The sequence below is a fragment of the Tetrahymena thermophila genome (genome assembly GCF_000189635.1).
Source record: "Tetrahymena thermophila SB210 genomic scaffold scf_8254469, whole genome shotgun sequence".
Lineage (NCBI taxonomy): Eukaryota > Ciliophora > Oligohymenophorea > Hymenostomatida > Tetrahymenidae > Tetrahymena > Tetrahymena thermophila.
In genome coordinates, this window is record NW_002476245.1 from 60646 (window position 1) to 79220 (window position 18575).

The 18575-nt window shown below is 21.9% G+C and overlaps 5 protein-coding genes across 5 annotated transcripts; all 5 read right to left on the bottom strand. All coding sequences in view use genetic code 6, as the record gives it.

Moving 5' to 3' along the window:
- Positions 1-2106: 2106 nt before the first annotated feature.
- TTHERM_01084280 (hypothetical protein) lies at positions 2107-4408 on the bottom strand (the record flags this gene model as incomplete). The annotated part of the gene is made up of 6 exons (XM_001030424.2): positions 4207-4408; positions 4014-4150; positions 3866-3949; positions 3613-3715; positions 2848-3464; positions 2107-2787 (listed from the first exon to the last, which is right to left on the bottom strand). Exons 1-6 carry the CDS (start codon positions 4268-4270, stop codon positions 2107-2109), a joined length of 1686 nt encoding a protein of 561 aa, XP_001030424.1. The 5' UTR covers positions 4271-4408.
- Positions 4409-5061: 653 nt separating this feature from the next.
- Positions 5062-5916, bottom strand: TTHERM_01084290 (pterin-4-alpha-carbinolamine dehydratase; the record flags this gene model as incomplete). The annotated part of the gene is made up of 3 exons (XM_001030425.2): positions 5062-5157; positions 5208-5414; positions 5467-5916. The coding sequence occupies 3 exons, from the start codon at positions 5914-5916 to the stop codon at positions 5062-5064; spliced, it is 753 nt and encodes a 250-aa protein (XP_001030425.2).
- A 1213-nt stretch (positions 5917-7129) lies between these two features.
- Positions 7130-10148, bottom strand: TTHERM_001084299 (tubulin-tyrosine ligase family protein; the record flags this gene model as incomplete). The annotated part of the gene is made up of 8 exons (XM_012799461.1): positions 7130-8445; positions 8499-8715; positions 8792-9225; positions 9279-9473; positions 9590-9686; positions 9829-9876; positions 9931-10005; positions 10065-10148. 8 exons carry the CDS (start codon positions 10146-10148, stop codon positions 7130-7132), a joined length of 2466 nt encoding a protein of 821 aa, XP_012654915.1.
- A 725-nt stretch (positions 10149-10873) lies between these two features.
- TTHERM_01084300 (tubulin-tyrosine ligase family protein) lies at positions 10874-14042 on the bottom strand. Its single transcript, XM_001030426.2, has 2 exons — positions 12735-14042; positions 10874-12554 (listed from the first exon to the last, which is right to left on the bottom strand). Exons 1-2 carry the CDS (start codon positions 13938-13940, stop codon positions 11028-11030), a joined length of 2733 nt encoding a protein of 910 aa, XP_001030426.2. The 5' UTR covers positions 13941-14042; the 3' UTR covers positions 10874-11027.
- A 1165-nt stretch (positions 14043-15207) lies between these two features.
- On the bottom strand, positions 15208-17676 carry TTHERM_01084310 (hypothetical protein; the record flags this gene model as incomplete). The annotated part of the gene is made up of 1 exon (XM_001030427.1): positions 15208-17676. One exon carries the CDS (start codon positions 17674-17676, stop codon positions 15208-15210), a length of 2469 nt encoding a protein of 822 aa, XP_001030427.1.
- Between the last annotated feature and the right edge of the window lie 899 nt (positions 17677-18575).

Below are 18575 nucleotides of genomic sequence, written 5' to 3' on the forward strand. Positions count from 1 at the left end.
CAATTTTAACAAAAACTTAATCTTAGGCTAAATTTATAATTTAATAAAATAATATTGATTATTTTTTAACATATTTTTATCACTCAAATACATTCAAAATCTATCATTTTAAAGTTTCTAAATAATTAATATTTCCTTTATTTAAATTTATATTGTTGTGCACTTTTACAAACTTTTATCATTTATGATAAATTAAGGCATATAAAATATTGGAGAAATAGCCATTTTTTATAGAAATATATTTTTATTTTATATTTATGTTTGTTAGTTTGCTTAAATTATAATTTCTATTTTCTATCAATTTTGGTCATAATTATTTTATTTTTTGTTTTTTTTAGTTTTATTCAATGCTTATTAGCTTTTGTGTTGCTATTTTTTGTATTTTTTCTAATTTATCATTTTTTTCTTCTTTTTTAATAAAATATGGATTTTAAAATTGTTCAATCTCATCTTTTCATGTAAAATATTTTTTGTATTAAAATTATTAGAAGCTAATTTAAAATTTATCTTTTTTATCTCTCTTTTTTTTATATTTTTATATTTTTTTATTAAGATGTCTCCCTATCTTCATGATATTTTCCTAATTAATATACATATATAAACTCCTCTTTATAATAGATCTTAGTAATTTAAAATTTAAGTAGAAAAATAGTATTAGAAAATCTCTCTTCAAAATTTTGAAAACGCAAGGATGTTGCTTCCTTGAAAATGTTTTTTTATCGGAACCGGGAATTCTACTATTACGTTCGCCATGAAATAGTAAAATGTATTCGTATTTTTTGGTGGTTTTGGAGGAGAGTTTTAAAAACTTATTATTACTGTTAATTAATAATTATAAAATTAAATAAATGAATATTTTGATTTAATTAAGTTTCTTATTTACGAAATTTTTATTTATGAAAATCAGTTAGGAATTAATTTATTTCCAAAAAAATTAATTAAGAAAATATTACAAAATTTCATAAAAGATATATATTAAAATTACATTTAAAATATTAAGCAAAACAAATTTTCAAAATATAATTAAATTTATAAGAAAGGAAAAACATTTCAAACTATTTATCTAAAATTAATCACTTTTTATCTTTTTCATTTTAATTTTACTTTAAATTTTTTATTAAATGTTAAAACTGATGCTAATATACGATAGAAAAATGATAAAATAAAGCAAGATGAAGTTAAAATTATATTCGCAACTGTTGTATATTTATTTTTATTTTATTATTTAATTATTTTTTCATTTTCATTTTGATTTACTTTTTCTTTTTATTTTAATATATTTAATTAATTTATATTTATTTATTTATTTAATATTTATTTATTCGTATTTTTTTCATATTTTCTTTTTTTATATTTTTTCAATATGCTTTTTTAAATGTAAATCATTTTAATTTTAAATGGTAAATAGTTGTAGTATATTTTGTTAGACTTTCGAGCAAGATGATAATGATGATGAACTAAATCTAATTTCTAAAATCTTCTATTTATTCGCTTCGGAATTAGTTTGCCTAGAAAAAGAGACTGGGTAATAGAAGAAAGTGGAAAAAGAAATAAACTATCTTTTTGATTTACATTATTTATTGATCTTTTTAAAAACTTAAGGAGAGCGGTGAGTTTATACTCCGGCAGTATTTAGGGGTATTAAAATCTATTTTTCTAAATAATGTATTTTTGGATAAGATAGTTTAGATTTTTGAAATCATTATGTTTCTGATTTACATTTTTTTTAATTTTTTTTTCTTTTTTCAAAAAGCTTTTTTTAATCAAATTTTTTTAAATAAATTTTTATAATAAAAAGTGAATAATAATTTAGATAAAAAGAAAAAAATAATTAAATTTTTTAATTGATGGAGTAAAAATATATATTCATAAAGCAAACAATTTTATGAATGATTTACTATAATTTACTTAGTTATTTATGTATATACATTATTTTTTAATATATTTTTTAATTAGGTAATGAATTCAAATAATTATTTATTTATTTATATAGATTAAATTTTTATTTTTATGATTATATTTTTATGCATATTTTGTTTCTATCTTTTTATGAAAAATATATTTTTTCTAAATGTTTATAGATACTTTTATGATACATATTCGATTTCAAAACTGCTATTCAATTTAAGATAACCACTTTTTACAGTTTTATTAAAATTCAACTGCATAAAAATGCATTTCTTCTATATTGGTGTTTGACTCTGCCATGGAAACAGAGTCTTTGCTCATATTAAAAGATGTATTAAATTTATTAGTATTTTAAAAGGTAGTTTTTAGTACAGTAGAATAGTTTGTTGATTAGTTTGTGTATTATTACTACAGTTATTTTGTGTTGACATCATACTCTTATAAAACATGGCTTATTTCTTAATTTTTATTTTAATTATTATTTGTACTTGAAGGTTTAATATTTATAGATTGTGGATTCAAATTTATTTCAGTGCTCATATTTTAATAATTCTATAGAACTTTAAAGGGCTAATTACTGTTATTAGATTTGTTAAAGCTAGTATTGCTCATATTATTATAGAGCTTTTTTCTATAAGGATTATTATCTTGTTTAGAGTATTGATTTATAAAGAGCTTATCCAGATCATTATGATTTTATTAGCTTGTTGTTGAAATATTAGCTTCCTTTAATAACGAATTTCCTGGAATATTTTCATCCTATACGAGTTAGTTAACATTCTTTACATAATTTTACAAAGCATTTATTCTTTATTATCTGTCGATTTATTAATTATCACTCTTGTTAGTTACGAAACTTCCTGGTATTAGGCCTTCAATCTATTTGATACATATTAAATATATTTTAATTTATTTAAAATGAAAAAATAATTAATTTACTTTATTTGTTTCTGGATGATTCATGTCATAGTTAAACTAGGTCTGATTTTTAGCACTTGAATTATTATTGGTGTTATATTAAAAATTATTTTAGTTTGTAAGAGAAGATGCTAAATTATATGACTAGCCTTTTGAAGGAACTCCTGAATTATATTAACTGGTTGTAGATTATTATCCTGAATTATAAGCAGATGCAGACTGCTAATAATAAGATGCATTTATTTGATTTTCTTAAAGTGCAAACGATGTTTGATGATTAGAAGCAGAAGCTTTTCTTCTTTGCTAAAGACGACGATCAGAGGAATAATTAGAATTATTTTAACAATTATTGTAAGAATTTGTGCAACTCTAATTGAGAAGCTCATTGAGAGCATTACTAACATTATTCGGAGCATTCTAATTCATATTGAAAGAATTATTGTGCTAAGAAAAAGAATTATCTAAAACCTTTGAATTATTACAATTCATATTCACTTAATTAAGCATATTAGGAGCAGCCTTAGTACTATTATTCCCAACTTTGAAAGATGAAGATTTTTTCAACATAGATTCTTAATATTAGGCAAGATTATCGTCTTTCAGGTTTAAATTAGATGAATTCTAATTTGGTTTATTTGCTATATTTTAGATATAAATAGAAATAGTTTTAATAGAATTATCAACGAATATAACAATCAATCAGTTCTTTGTAAATTAATAAAACATTATAATTAATTTATTGAGTTGTTGTTATTAAGTTATTTATTTATAGATATGGTTAATTACTTCCGTATTTTTATCTTTAGCTATATCTATTCACTGATGATGCTCTCCCATATATTTAAGATATATTTTAAGATATATTTTATGCTTGAGGTGCATAACCATCCTATTAAAATAATTATAATTAATGCTAAATCCTATCTAAAATGAACATAAATTCTAAGTATAAATGAAAATAAATTTGAAAAAACATTAAATATGTAAATAAATAGCCCAATTTAAATTTATTTAATTTTAAATAAAGCTAATAAATTACCTTTGGTGGCTTTTCTATTATTCTATTATAACTATTATTGTTGTTTAATGCTTACATTCTCCTTTTACTTTAATTTGTGCTTAACTATTTCATAAATAAGAATTGAGAATCAATTAATGGCTGCTTAAATGCGATATTTATAAGTTACTTTTTCATTTAACATTTATTTAGATTCAGGAGAAGGGGACATATTCCTCATTATTTACTTTGAACTTGAGTTTACATAATTATTAGCAATATATTGAGGCTATTTATTCATGAAATTAGTTTCATATCCAGTAGCTCCTATGAAAATAATGTTGTTAAAATATTTTTTGAAGCTGTTTTTCAATTTATTTTACTCATCGGTGATATTCTTGATGAGAAATTACTATTGAACTAAGATTAAGTTCTATTTCCTTGCATTAAATTTTTAAAACTCCAACTATTTTTAAGAAGAAACCTCTATTTTACTAATTACTATAGGTCAAGAATATATTTAGATTTGTTATTATTCTTCTTCAATTTCTTATATATTTCTTAAATGATGTAAAGATTAAATTATCTAAAATTAATCAGCCAATAATTGTTAATAAATGTAAAATTCAATCTAAAAACAAATGATATTAATAACGACTTTATTTAGTAAATCAGTATACATGCTTCTCATAACTGATAAAAAGGAAAAAATAAAGCAGCCAAACCTATAAACACAACATATATAATATAATATACTTTTTATGTTCCTTATACTCAAATTTATCAGTAAAAATAATAGCTATAAAAATTTTCATTTTAAAACTATCATCTTATCAAAAAACTACCAAATAAATTTTAGAATATTTGAACATTGATAAATGAAATCCTAATCAATAAATATGTTTAATATTCTTCCATTTTAATAAATTTGATTAAATATAAAAACATTAATTTAGGATTTTAAAATAAAATTTTGAAATTCTTACAAAATTGTTTAAATTAGATTTTATAAATAACAAAATTATGTATAATTAATAAAAACTTAAAGTAAAAATTTTAGACTAATTATATTATTAATTAGTATAATTATAAATATTTTATGATAAATTTAAAAAAATATTATTTGTTAATTTTTAAAAAATAAGTTAGAAATTATGTACATATCTTAAATCAACTATAAAATATACTAAAATTTTATCAAAAAATAATTAACATTTGTTAATAAATTCTAAAATATTTCAAAGAGAATTCCACTTAGATAAAATAGCTTATTAGTTTAAGTATGAAACATCATTGAGTCCTTAAGGCTTATTAGCTTGGTGTTAAATCTCATTCTAGTTTGATAAATTAAAATTTACTATTATCATCTACTTAATAAATTTACAATTGCGAATGCTAAAATAACATCTCTAATAGAGAGTCCAGAGACATCGTGAGTATTTAGATTAATTTGTACATTGTTATAAACATTAAACCAGTCAGGATGATGGCACATATCTTCAGCAACTATAGCAACACTGTTCATGAAGGAAAATGCTTGAATGAAATCCTTAAATTTTAATTCCTTTCTTATTTTTTAGCCTTCACCTTACTTAATTTATTTTTTAATGTTAAAAAATGAAACATATGTATTATATTTTTACAATTTTCCAATCTCCAGCATTAACTTTGTTAAGTAATTCTTACATTTAAGCTACTGAAAGCTTTTTGTAGGGCAAATTATGAACTTCCTTAAAGGAATTAAATTTAGGAAGTAAGCTTGAACTTGAAAATAATTGCTTTCTAATGTTATTAAGCATTCTAAAAATGGGTGATTTTTTCTATTTGTAATCTAAAAGATTCAATTGATATTTTTTTTAAAGATAAAAATTATAAACTTAATAAAATATCTATTTTTGATAAGATAATGCGTATTATTTAATTTTTTTATATTAGAATGCAAGTGAATTCTTTCTTGTTTAAGTTCTAACAAAAAATAATAAAATTTTTTATTTTATTTAAATATTTTAAATTAAAAAAAAAAATTGTCTAATTTAAGTTGATAATTAATGAATTAAAAAGTAATAACTTTATTAATAAGAAATTAATATCATTTTTTACATAATATTAATTAATCATTCTTTATAAATAATGTATTCAAATGGCATAAATTTTTTCTTTTTCAAACCAAAATAAATCTTTTAATATCTAAATAATAAATTTATTAATTTTAATAAATAATATCTTAATTTTTCAAAAAATGATATTTAAGTTTATAAGTCTTTAAGTTCTTTTTCAGATTTGTCATTACTTTCAGTTTACTCAATAGTCTATTCTTCTTATTTTTTCTCTTGATTTTTATAATTTTTATTTTCATCAGTGCTATTATCAAATGTCTTTGAATCAGCTTTTTTTTCTTCAGCAAATTAAGATTTTCCAGAATTTTTTACTTCGTATTCATCTTATTATTTTTCATTTTTAATTTAAGACTCTTAGTTTTATTTATCAGTATTTGATAAATCATTTACTTCTTCTATTTTATCAGTCTTTTCATTTTATTTATCAGATGTCATTTATTTGTCTTCATCTTAATGTTAGGCTGATTAATCTACCTCTGATTACTCATTTTATTTTGGAATTAAAGGTTATGGATTTTTGACATCACTATCTTAATTTTCTTGTTAAACCTTGGAAAGAGGAAGGTTTGTTTCTTTATAGCTAGACGTGACATGAACTATTTGATTAATAATAATAAACAGACAATAAGAAAGTAGACATAATAGCAAAACAACAACAATAGAAATAGTTATTTTAGTAAATTTAGAGGAGCTTTTTTTTGTTTAAACGTTTGTTGGTTTTTTTTTTGCCAGATTTTCATAATCAACTTCTTCTGACACAAACATTTTTTATAAGCAAATTATAATTTTTTTTTTTAAGTGGGTTAAATTTTTTGATTTTTTAAAAATTATTAATTATATTTTCTTGTGATGCAATAATTTTTTTAATTGTTATAGTTGAGTTATATTTATAAATTTATTTTGATTATGTTAAAAATGTAGAAAGCGAAAAACTAGCAAAGAAAATTTTGAATAAAGAGGTAGAACGAAAAGGAGTATAAAAATTGATTGAAAGGTAAATTTAACCACATAAATTTTAACTATTAATTAAACATATTAAATTAAGAGATATTTATAATAATCTATTACAAACTTGTAAAATTAAATGAAGTTGTTGCTTTAAGTAAGCTGATTATTATTTATTTATTTCTTTCTTTATAAATCATTTTATATTACTAAAATTAATTTTGATTTTATAATTTTTGAAGGTTCAAATATGATTAAGATAACTTAATTCTTATTTTTAGATGTAAAGACTTTCTTTTTATTAAAATATGCTAGGTTATTACATTTCTTTTTATTATTCGCTAAATTGCTTGATTTCACTATTTTTATTAGCTTAATGAAGTGAATGTGAGAAAGCTGGTAATTTTTTTTGTTAAACCATCTAATATTTTTGAAAATTGGTGTTTATATCTTATTTTTATTATTATTTTATCCAATTACTTGTTGTGCTCATACTTTTTGCAAGTATCGGCTAAATTGAGTAGTCTTATTTTTACTAATTTTTTTGTTCATTCAACAACTTTATTTTAAATAATGACCTGCTTTATTATCTATTTAACATTTTCTTCCTTTCTTAGGATTTATTTTACATTGTTTAGATTGGAGTATAATTTCCATCACTCAGTTTTTAAGATGTTTAATTGTAATCTTAAGCAGAATTATCATTTAATTCTTTTAACTACTGATATAAATTCTTTTACTATTAGTTTAATCTTTTTATTAATTCTTTTTGTTAATCGTTAGATGAAATCGGCTCAAGTATTATTTTAGAAGACTAAACCATGTAGGAATTTATTTTTTATGATTTAGCAAACTCATCTTTTTTTTCGTTTTCTTCCTCTTCTTAAATATAAGAAGAATCTTTAAATTACTTAACAGAGTTAAATAAGGGATCTAATTTTCTAGGAGATTTCAAAGCAAAACTTAATAAATTTTGATGGAAAGTAGGCTGTGATAGCGTACTCGACATAATTTTTTGAATTCTTTATTGGTTATTATTACTATTTTAAGAATTTAGTGCTTGTAAACCAAACCCCTTTTACATATCATCTACATTTTTATCTAGATTATCTTTACTTTTAAATTTTTTAGTTTACTCCTTTTATTGCTTTAAGCAAATTTCCTAAGATTCTAAGTTTTTTTCGAAAATATAAGGATCATTGTTTATCTCTTTTAGAGTATATCTGCTTTCAATTATTTTTTCATTCTATTGTTTTTAGGTTAACTCATCTCTTTTTTTATCTTCTTATTCTTCTTGGTTTTATTTTTTTTATTGTTCTTCATTAAGTACCTCTATGGAATAATCCATCTCAGTTTGTTTGCTTTTTTCTTTTTCTTGTTTAATATCCTGTAAAGGATTAAGAACTTAATATCTCTTTTCTCCTGAAGATTATTATGGCTCAAGTTATGGAATAGGATATACACTTATATTGAAAGGTCTTCTGTCATTTTTTGGTTAAAATTTGTTAAATGGAGATGGTTTCATAGTGTATATTAAATCAAATACATTTTATCTTGGTTCTTTTTATTTAATTATTAGAATTTTTATTTTATAAATTTTTATATTTATTTACAAAGAGCAGCTTTAGGTGTATAATCTTAATCAATAGTTAACCTTAGTAATTCATCTACCATTTCGTCAATCAATTTTCTAGCCTTTTCAGTAGGTAAGCCGAATCCTGGGTTCTTATTAGCTTCAATCAACCAAACTCTCAAATCCTCGTCAATAATGAAATCAAACCCATATAACTCAAAGCAATTATTGAGTTTCTTGCTTTTAAACATCTCTTGCTACCAAAAAAAAAAATAATTTGATTATTTTACTTAATTAGATAGATAATTTTTAAAAAGAATAGTTTATATTTACTTCACAGCTTCTTACTAGATCAATAATCAAATCTTTCATTCTAGGATAAATGTGTTTTTCATAGTCAACTTGGTACTTACTAAATTAAGTATCAAAAATGTATTATAATCCCTCCTTTAATGGTAATCTATTTCCTTATTCATGCTTTTCATAACTAGGAAGACCTTTTTAAAGACTCCAGTTAGTGAGGTGTACAGCTTCATTAAACGTTTGCATACTGTATTTAGATGAACTTGTTCGAAGATATCCGTTCTTGTAGACAAATAGCTCTCCCTTATTTGTTAAAAGAACCCATACTCTGAGATCAAATTTTCTTCCATTATATAGCAGAGGCCTTTCAATATATTTTTGGATAACCCATTTACTAAATGCAGGTTTATAGTGTAAAAAGCTCAAAATAGCTTTCAAACTTTGAAAAATTTCTATTCCTTTTCCTTTAAATTTGATTATATAATTAATATTTGAGCTATTATAGTAGAATAATTACCTTGAGACATATTATCAGGCTTTAAAATCCAAATGTTATTAGAGCAGTGTTTTTCAGGAAGAGTACATCTTTTGAAATTAGACTTAGATATTTCATTAAATTTAATTTGAAAATCTCTTTGATCATTGCCATTTACACCTACTATAAGGACATAGGTAGCTGGTATTGAGTGGAAAACATTATATCCTCCTTTTTCTATTTTAAAAATCATAATTAATTATTATTAAACATAATGAGACATTTTATTTCAACAAAGTGTTTGAAATATTGTAATTGTATTTGTTAAAAAGTATTTTAAATATCATTTTTACATGCTTCTGAGTTTTTTCTGTAATGATTATTCAATGCTTTTATCATGTCAGATTTAGTTGTCAATGATTAATTATTTTCAAAATGGTTGATGACTATCTAATTGTAAATATTTATAAAGATTTACAAAATATTTTGAAGTTACTAAGCATATTTTTAATATTTTTTTCTAGGAGTTATCAAATCAAGATATATGTAAACTCTACTATGCTTATATAGAAGAAATAAATAAAGAATTTACTTGATGATTTGGATTTTTTTTCTCTAATTCTACAATCTTTTCATATTCCTAGTTTTTAAATTCAAGGATAAAAATTGAATTATTAAAGAAGGATTGTAATACCTTAGTAGAAAGGCTGTTTGGTGACCAAATGAAATCAATTTCAGATAAATTAATATTAGGATCATCATACTATACCTATTTAAAATGCAAAAACATATCTTTCTTGCGAATGATATATCTTTTAATAGATTTACTTCTTTCCAATTCCCTCTTTTTAAAAGTGCTTCTCTAATGACAAATGAATTATTACCAGGATAAACAATAAATTTGTAAACCATCGAGCCTAAAATGAAATGCTATCAAACTATCAAAATATCAAAATAAGCTTTTTTATTTTTAGTTTTTAATTTTTAGAATAATAAGAACACTAACTCTAAATTAATTTAAAAAGCATGTAAATATTGTTTTTATGGTAGTTGATAAATTTTTTATTTCCCATCAACCCTTATTTTTAATGTAAAAAAAGCTATTTTTTTAACGTTAAATTTTAGATCTGATAATAGACTTTTATTTTTTATTACTTAATATGTATATTGAAAACTATAAAAATAAATAAGAGAAAATTAATATTTTTATTTTCGTGTTAATTTAATGCAAACTTTATTTTTAAATTTTAAATTAAAATAAGTTAAATTTATTATTTAAATTATATATCTAAAAATGCTTTATCATTTAATCAGAAGATACTTCTAGGTATATTTTATGAAATTATTTTAGAAAAATTAGTTATTTATCACATGAGTATAATTTTTTATAATGTCTCAGGTAGTGATAAAACCGAAAATATTTACCTCAATAATTTAATTATATTGTAAGTTTTATTTGTTTTAATAAAGCTTAAAATATTTAGCTATATGAATGATTTTGTATATTTTGTAAAGATACTACTACCAAGAAATTATTTGGTGTTACAAATCTTTATTTATCAAACATATTTTTTGAAAATTCTGGATAAACCATACAAATAATTTCCATATATATTTAACTAGTTTTAAAATTAAAAAAAATTTAAACATTTATCTACAAATAAATACAAAGCAAATTATTTTTATTACAAATATAGTTAGTTAGTAAACTAATTTATTACAAAAGTAAAAAATTAGAGACAAGTTTAAAGATTTATTTATTATTTACAGTATTTTTATATAGTTTTTATTTCAAAATTGAGTGTTATTAAATGCTTTTTAAAAGTAATCATCTATCAGGTTTATTTCCTTTTATTTTAGTTTCAATTTTGCAAATATTCTCTTAATACCTTTTAGCCAAAATTTGAAAACTTCTTTTCTCACTTTAAAATACTTCAATCCATCTTAAAGATCGATAAATGAAAATGTGTCAAAATCTGAGAGAGAACAGACTAAGAAAAATTCTAAGAAATCAATTTATTTAAGTTGAGATAACAATTCTTGTTAATTATCTATTTTTATTTATTTTTATTATGCCATAAGATCTATCCAACTATTCATGTACTTTATAATTGAATCAATTTGATAAAAAACAGCATTAAATGGAGGTGTAAGTCTTACCCTTCTTTTCAAATTAGTAAATTTATATTCGATTTCTTTTATCAAAACAATATTTATTTGAAGTTAAGCTAATGATCCCTTGACACCCTACTCCAACATAGATATTAAAGGTAAATCTAACTCTTAATTCAATAAAATTGAAGATTTTTCAACAAAATGTTAGAGAGAACAATCACCCAAAATAGAGTCTAGAAGAATAGTTAGCAGCTTTGTTATTTACTTGCTGGATTCTGGTCTTTTTAGATAGGCAAGAAGAGGAGGAGAATTCGATACATAAACTTTCATAATCTCAATCAGCTACTAATTAGACTTCTCGTTCAAGCTGTACACTTCTTTGAAATATCCAAATCTTAAACTCTCTACTTTTTCCAAAATTCTTGCCCTGCTTGTTAAAGATAGATTTGGACATTATTTCTTTAACACCTCATAAATAGTTTTTTTGATAAAAAACAAATCTGCACTTGAAATGCTAAGCAATTCTTTATAGTTTCCACTTTCCACTATTCCTTTATGCTATTCACTTTTATTTTAATGATTAAGAGTATTGATATTTTTATTTTAAGGCTATTCAAAAATTGAAGATCTCTTTAAATGCATCCTCAAGAATTCCATGTAATCTTTTATTTTTTCTTTACTAACTCCCTCTGAAAGAATGTCTTTAATCAAATCCTTACAAGTTGAGGCATACATGGTGAAGCTTTTCTAGAAATGAAGTTTAAGTCTTGCTAATAATTCTTATGTTATAGATTCAGCAGCTTCTTCAATTTAATTTTCTTAAATAATAGGAGTCTTAATTATCATATTTTAGTATTCATTTTTAAAAACTAATTGATATCTTTCTATTAAATCTTTCATTCCAAATTCTTTTAATTTCTCTAATATAATAGGTAAAATTATATCTTATACTTATTCTGTTAGCTAGATTTCGAATTCAACTTCTCCCTTAGTAATTTTTGGTATATCACCAAATAATAGATCCATTATATAACCTGAAAACTTACTGAGATAATTGGCAAAATTCTGTATCCTATCATTACCCTTGTTTTATTAATACTGCTCTACTATTTACTCTTTACGTATTTAATATCCTAAAACTTTTACTTCGGAATTCTAGTAATCATTCTTAGTTTAAAAATTTTAAAAGTCGTAAGATGCTTCCTATTTTTGATTAAAATTTTTAACTATTTACCCAATTTAAATCAAAATATCAATTACATACAAAGTTTTTAATTAAATACATCAGTAGAACTGATTGATTAAATTTAAGAAAATAAGAGATAGTTTCTATGTTAAAAATAGAAAATAAAGATAAATAAATAAACAAAAGTATTCATTTACATTAAGCTCTTTATTCTATTTAATGCATTATGCTAGTGTTAAAGATAATTCTTTAATTATATTTTCTCTTAGCTATGAATTTGAGTAATTATTAAGTGCTGATTTTTCAAGAAGATGCTTGCTCTTTTCTGAAGAAACTGGAGAATTAACTTAGGGACTGTTTTACTCATCTATCAATGGTTAACTTGCACTTCTTTGATTGAAAATTTGTTTCAAGCTATTAAATTTAGAGTTATTTTATAAATTAGTTCCTGTAGCTATTTAAGGGATGGTTATATTCTTAGAAGAATTGAGTATAATATTAAAAAGATCGATCTATTATTATGAACTTAAGCCTAAGTCAAACTAAGAATCTTCCTTATTAGAACTTCTGCGAGATGCTCCTTGAATTGATATATTTAGCTTATTTTGCTTCCTTTATGTTATATTTGGTAAAAATGGATTGTTACTTAACTTATCATCTATTTTTTCTATAGTTTTTGAGCGAGTACTTTTGCTATTGCTGAGATAGACCATTTCTTTTTTATTTATGGGAGAAGAAACAGATGGAAGTTAAAGAGAAGTTTTTTTTAGTTTAGATCTAGTTATTAGCATGTCTTTTTCTGGAGAAGGGGCTTTATAAGAACCCCTACCTTAGTAAAAGATACTATCATTGTCATTATTCAAAATAATACTGCTCATTCTACTTTGTTTATTATTTGTTTCTTTTAAGTAGGATTCTTCTACTTTTGTAGGAGTATGAGACTAATCGAGAAGGATATTGTACATGGACTATTGAATTGATGGTGGAACGCTTTTACCTATGTTTTTTATGGTCTTACTGCTTTAAAGAAATAAATTTTTACTAAAAACCCCACGTTCAGGAAACTAATGCCTTTAGATTTGTTTAAATAGTAGACTTTATTAACTTTTTTTGACGTTAGGCTACATTTACGTATTTAAGGCATCAGTAAAATTAGGGTTTATGTAATATGAGTTTTAAATAGCTTTAGAATGTGTTATTTATGGAGAAATATCAATTAAATTTTTATCGACTATGAGTTTTTTGATGTATTGCTCTTTATATTTATCTAAATCGATCATTGATTAAACCTAGTTTATTCTTTTATTCCTAACTATCTTTAATGGCGAATTCATATCAGTATGAGGAACAAAAGACATAGATGAGTATTTTTCCTCTCTTTAATCTTTGATTATTTCACTCATCAGATTTTTTAAAATCTTATTTTATAAATGGATTTGAAAAGTAATTACTGTATGTATATTTTTGTTTTTCTTTATTCTTTTTCTACTTAAAAGCAATTAAAATAGTAAAAAAATATGTATTTTAATATAAGCATTGAATTTATTGCTAGTTACTATTTGATTAATCAAATAAAATAAAAAACCAAATAGATTCTTAAATTAATTTGTATGTTATTGAATATCTTAATAAACCTTATGAAGTAAAAAGCTTTAATCTTTTTTTTGGGTTAATAAGCCTACTCAGCCTCACATTAGAAATAAGATTTATTTTAAATGTATAATTATACTTCTATATAAAACTTTCATAATCTAAACTACTCTTATAATGATAAATGTATGTTTATTACTAATATTTTGTATTATTTGTTTATCTTACTTGTTAATTTTACTTCTAGTAACTGAATAATAATAATAAGAAATAAATTAATAAATGTAATCTATAATTATATTTACTAATGCAATATTTTATTTTTAAAATATATTCATCTTATTAATAAATTTTACTAAAACCAAATAAGGAAAAAGTAAAAAATCTTATAGAAATTTTTTATCAAATAAAAAAAATAAAATAATAAGCGTAGATAATTAAAATTAGCATTTCAAAATAGGAGTTAAAATAAATAAATAATATTTTGTTATAGAATGTTCAATTTTGAATGAGTTAAAATAAAAATTTTAGATAGCTGCTTAATTAGCCTAAATGCGTTAAGAATGCGTTGAAACTATTTTTAAGGGAAGTAAATTTGTATCTACTGTAAGATTAATTATTAATTGAATTTAAATAATTAGAAAAGAATTTATTTAATTTGAATTTTTGAATAATATCAATAATAAGTGATGTGATTTATTATGTATCATAGTTAATATTACAAAAATTTTATTTTTACAAATATTGCTCATTTATCTATATTGATAAAAGTGTAATCTTTACTACTCTTAAATAAAATATGTAATATTTTTTAACAAATGTAAGTGATAATAAATACACTAATTTTTAGTTATATACATTTTATAATATATTTATAATTATAGTAAACAAGAAGTAGGAAGTTTTTGACTATTCTCAAGTTATTATCAGTCGAGAAGATCAATTAATTTAATTTAATTTTTAGTAAGTTTTAATATGATTATTAATTAGTAAATTAGTTAAGTATATTTTAGAAAAGAAAATGTGTAAGTTGAATTTAACAAAATTTAAGTCTAGTTAAGTGAAATTTATTTGACTTTCTCAAGAATTAGCTGGGAAAATACTGCATTCCAGAAGTTATTAAATGATATTTACCTATTATATACTCAATTTAATTGAATATAATATCTTTTTACTTTCATTTAGTATATTTTGCTTAAGTTGAATATTTTTCTCCAATTAGTGAATATCTAGTATTTCCTAGATATCAAACACAGAATAAGATTTTGTATCAAGAATTATAGTTAGCAAGTATTTGGTTACTATTTAAATTTTTTCATTATAACTCAACTTTTGTTAGCTAATAAAATAATTTGATAAATTATCTTAATTTTCTTGCTTTCTATTAAACTGAGAAAGAAGCAAGCTCAATATTATTTGCATGGTTTACTCAATACTTGTGCTATCACTAGATTTGATTTAGATACTATGCTCTTATAAGAAAGATTCTTTTAGGAATATCTTTTGATTTAAGTTTTGATTAATTAAAAAGAATTTATTTTATAATAAGATTCTGATGTTGGAAAGAGCTATCATACTATTAGTCATCAATGCTTCTTGCATGGCAATATTTATTTAGTTCATGAAATATTAATAATTAGAACTGAGGTCTATTTATTCTTTTATATTATTTAAAAATTCCGAAGTCGTATTTTATCCTATGATAAATTAAAGTAGAGCTTTGCAAAAAATTTTCTCTTGAGAGACGAAATAAGGTCCTAAGTATTTAAGTAGCTGCTATTTAGATGAGATAGTGTTATATAGAATATTCATTCTCTATTGAGAAATCATATCTTGTTTCCAATAAGCAGTGCTAAAGCATTCATTTCTCAACTTTTCAAAGATAGACATAATAAACAGCTTAATCTCATTAGGAAATAGATTGCCTTAAGCAGAGTTAAATAAGGCATTCCATAGTATGTATTTTACTAAAAAGAAGGGAGTATTTTTTGAAAAGGCTCCAAAGCAGCTCTTACTCTGAAATACAGCCTTTATTTTGGCTATATAATCTTCTAGCATAGACTTTTAATTGCTTGCCTTTGCTTAGACTTTATTTATTTCTTCTACTTCTTGAGAATATTTTTTAATTATTTCTTTCATGATTTCTAGTAGCTTTGAGTAATTTTAGAGTTCTAAATACTCCTGCTCCTACTTAGAAAGTTAAAACGTATCTATAATCTAATTTGATAAGTTATCAATAATAGGTAATAAGTTACGATATCCGCCAATTTTATCAGCAAACGTCACACAACTTAATTAAGAATCCCACTATTATGCAATTAATTTTTTTATGTCCTTGAAATGTATATTGGGGATTTCGAACTTTTATAATATCTAAAATACAGTTTCACAAATATCGTTGAAAAGATTTTTTGATAATTTAAGCTAAGCAGTTGCGCAATTTATAATTATCTTATTTTTAGGCTGTTTCATTGGCTGATTTATGTTCTATACATCATTCATAAAAAACTAGCTATCTAAACTCTCCTCTATTTATTTAATTTCTTTAAAAAACATTTTAAGGCAATTAATCAAAAATTTAATGAGTAAATCTAGTTATGCAGATTAGCTTTTGATACTTTCAATTCTAAAAAAGTCAAGTGCGTTACAAAGATTTTCATTTTTATTTATCAATTTTCTAAACTGAGAAGGAAAATTTTGTAAAAATATTTAAAACTTTTCATAGAAATTAGATTTGTCAATATTGATCGAATTTATTGTTTCACTTTATTTCGTAATTTATTAGTTGTTTAGATTTCCTTTATTAATTTCTTTATCATTACTGTAATCTTCTATTTTGATAAGTTTTTCTTCAGATTATTAACTTTCTTTTAGTTTAATATTTACCAATGATTAGTATTTTAAGGTACTAGTCTGATTATCCTTAAAAGTTAATGATGGTAATTAGAGTTATTAAAAAGAAGATTAACTACTTTCAAATTATCCCTAAAAGCTTAACTTAGGTTTAGAGGATCTAGTACTAAAATACTCAGATTAGTCTAAAGCAGAATTTTTTGTTTCAGATTACAAAGCTGAATAGCGTTTATTTACCTTTCTTTTACCTAAAATTTTTTATTAATCTTTGGTTATATTGGTAAGAGATTTTAAATCTTTACTGACGATATTTATTTTTAGTTTATTAAAATAAGGAGAGTTATTGATATTTTATTAATTCTATTTAGATAAGTTGTTGCTTTTGTTTTCATAGTTATGATTGATGACTTTTGCAAGCTCTTTAATATTATTTTATACCAGTTATCTATGCCTTTAAATTCTTTTCAGATTATTGTTTTCATTCACACTTCTATTCTTATGTCCAATTGAGTTTTGGTAATACATAGAAGATTTATCTTCTATTATTGGTGAATTAGTTAGCTCGCCAAAGGAAAGCTAAGAAGCTGTGTTAAGTGAACCAATTGTTTTAGGAGTATTGTCATCTAGGGAAGACAGAGAATTTTAAGTATTGTTATTAAAATTTAGTTATTGTTTATATTTAAAAATATTACTCATTTCTTTTGCAAGATGCTAATTATTTTTATAATTTATTTGTATTTGAAATTAATTAATAATTGAAATATCTATAAGTTTTTTGTATTTAAAGATTAGCTAGTAAAACTTAAAAGCTTAATTATTCTTCAGATATTGTGAAAGCATTTATCTATTTCAAGCAATTAACGCAAACAATTAAATCACTTAATCAGTAAATCCTTCAATCATTCCCCAACCTTATCGAAATTAAAATCTAAATTAATTTGATATTGATTAATCTAAAATAATAGAAACTGTCTGTCTTATTTGACCTTATTTACTCATAATGATTGTAATTTTGATAATATACCTAGTAATCTAGTTTTAAATTAGATAGATAACAGTTATTTAAGTTAATTTGTATTTAAATAAAAGATAAAATTTTAATGCACGTAGTAAACTGATTTGAATATTTTAATAAATTTAAAATTTAAATACATAATTGATTATTAATGCTAGCAATCAATTAATCAAGCAAAAAAAACAAATTAATTAATATTTGCTTTGCAAAATTATAAATTTGTACAGAAATCAATTAATTTTATTCTTCAATAAATAAATAAATATTTACAATAATCTACTTTATCCTTACTTTTCTTATAATTTATTTTATTAATATCCCCTTTTTCATTATCTTACCAATAAGTATCTTCTTTAAATTAATCTTACTTATTAAATCATAAAATTAGAAATTTACATTAAAAGTCATGAACAAATTTCATAAATAAAATCTCTGCTTGATTACATTATTTTTTTCTAAAGATTTTTTTTGAATTTAAAGCCAAAAAAACAAAAATATCTGAACTTAAAATTTCATTTCATAATTTGTTCTCATATATTTAATTAGATTAATAAATGAATAATGAATATATTTTTCTCAT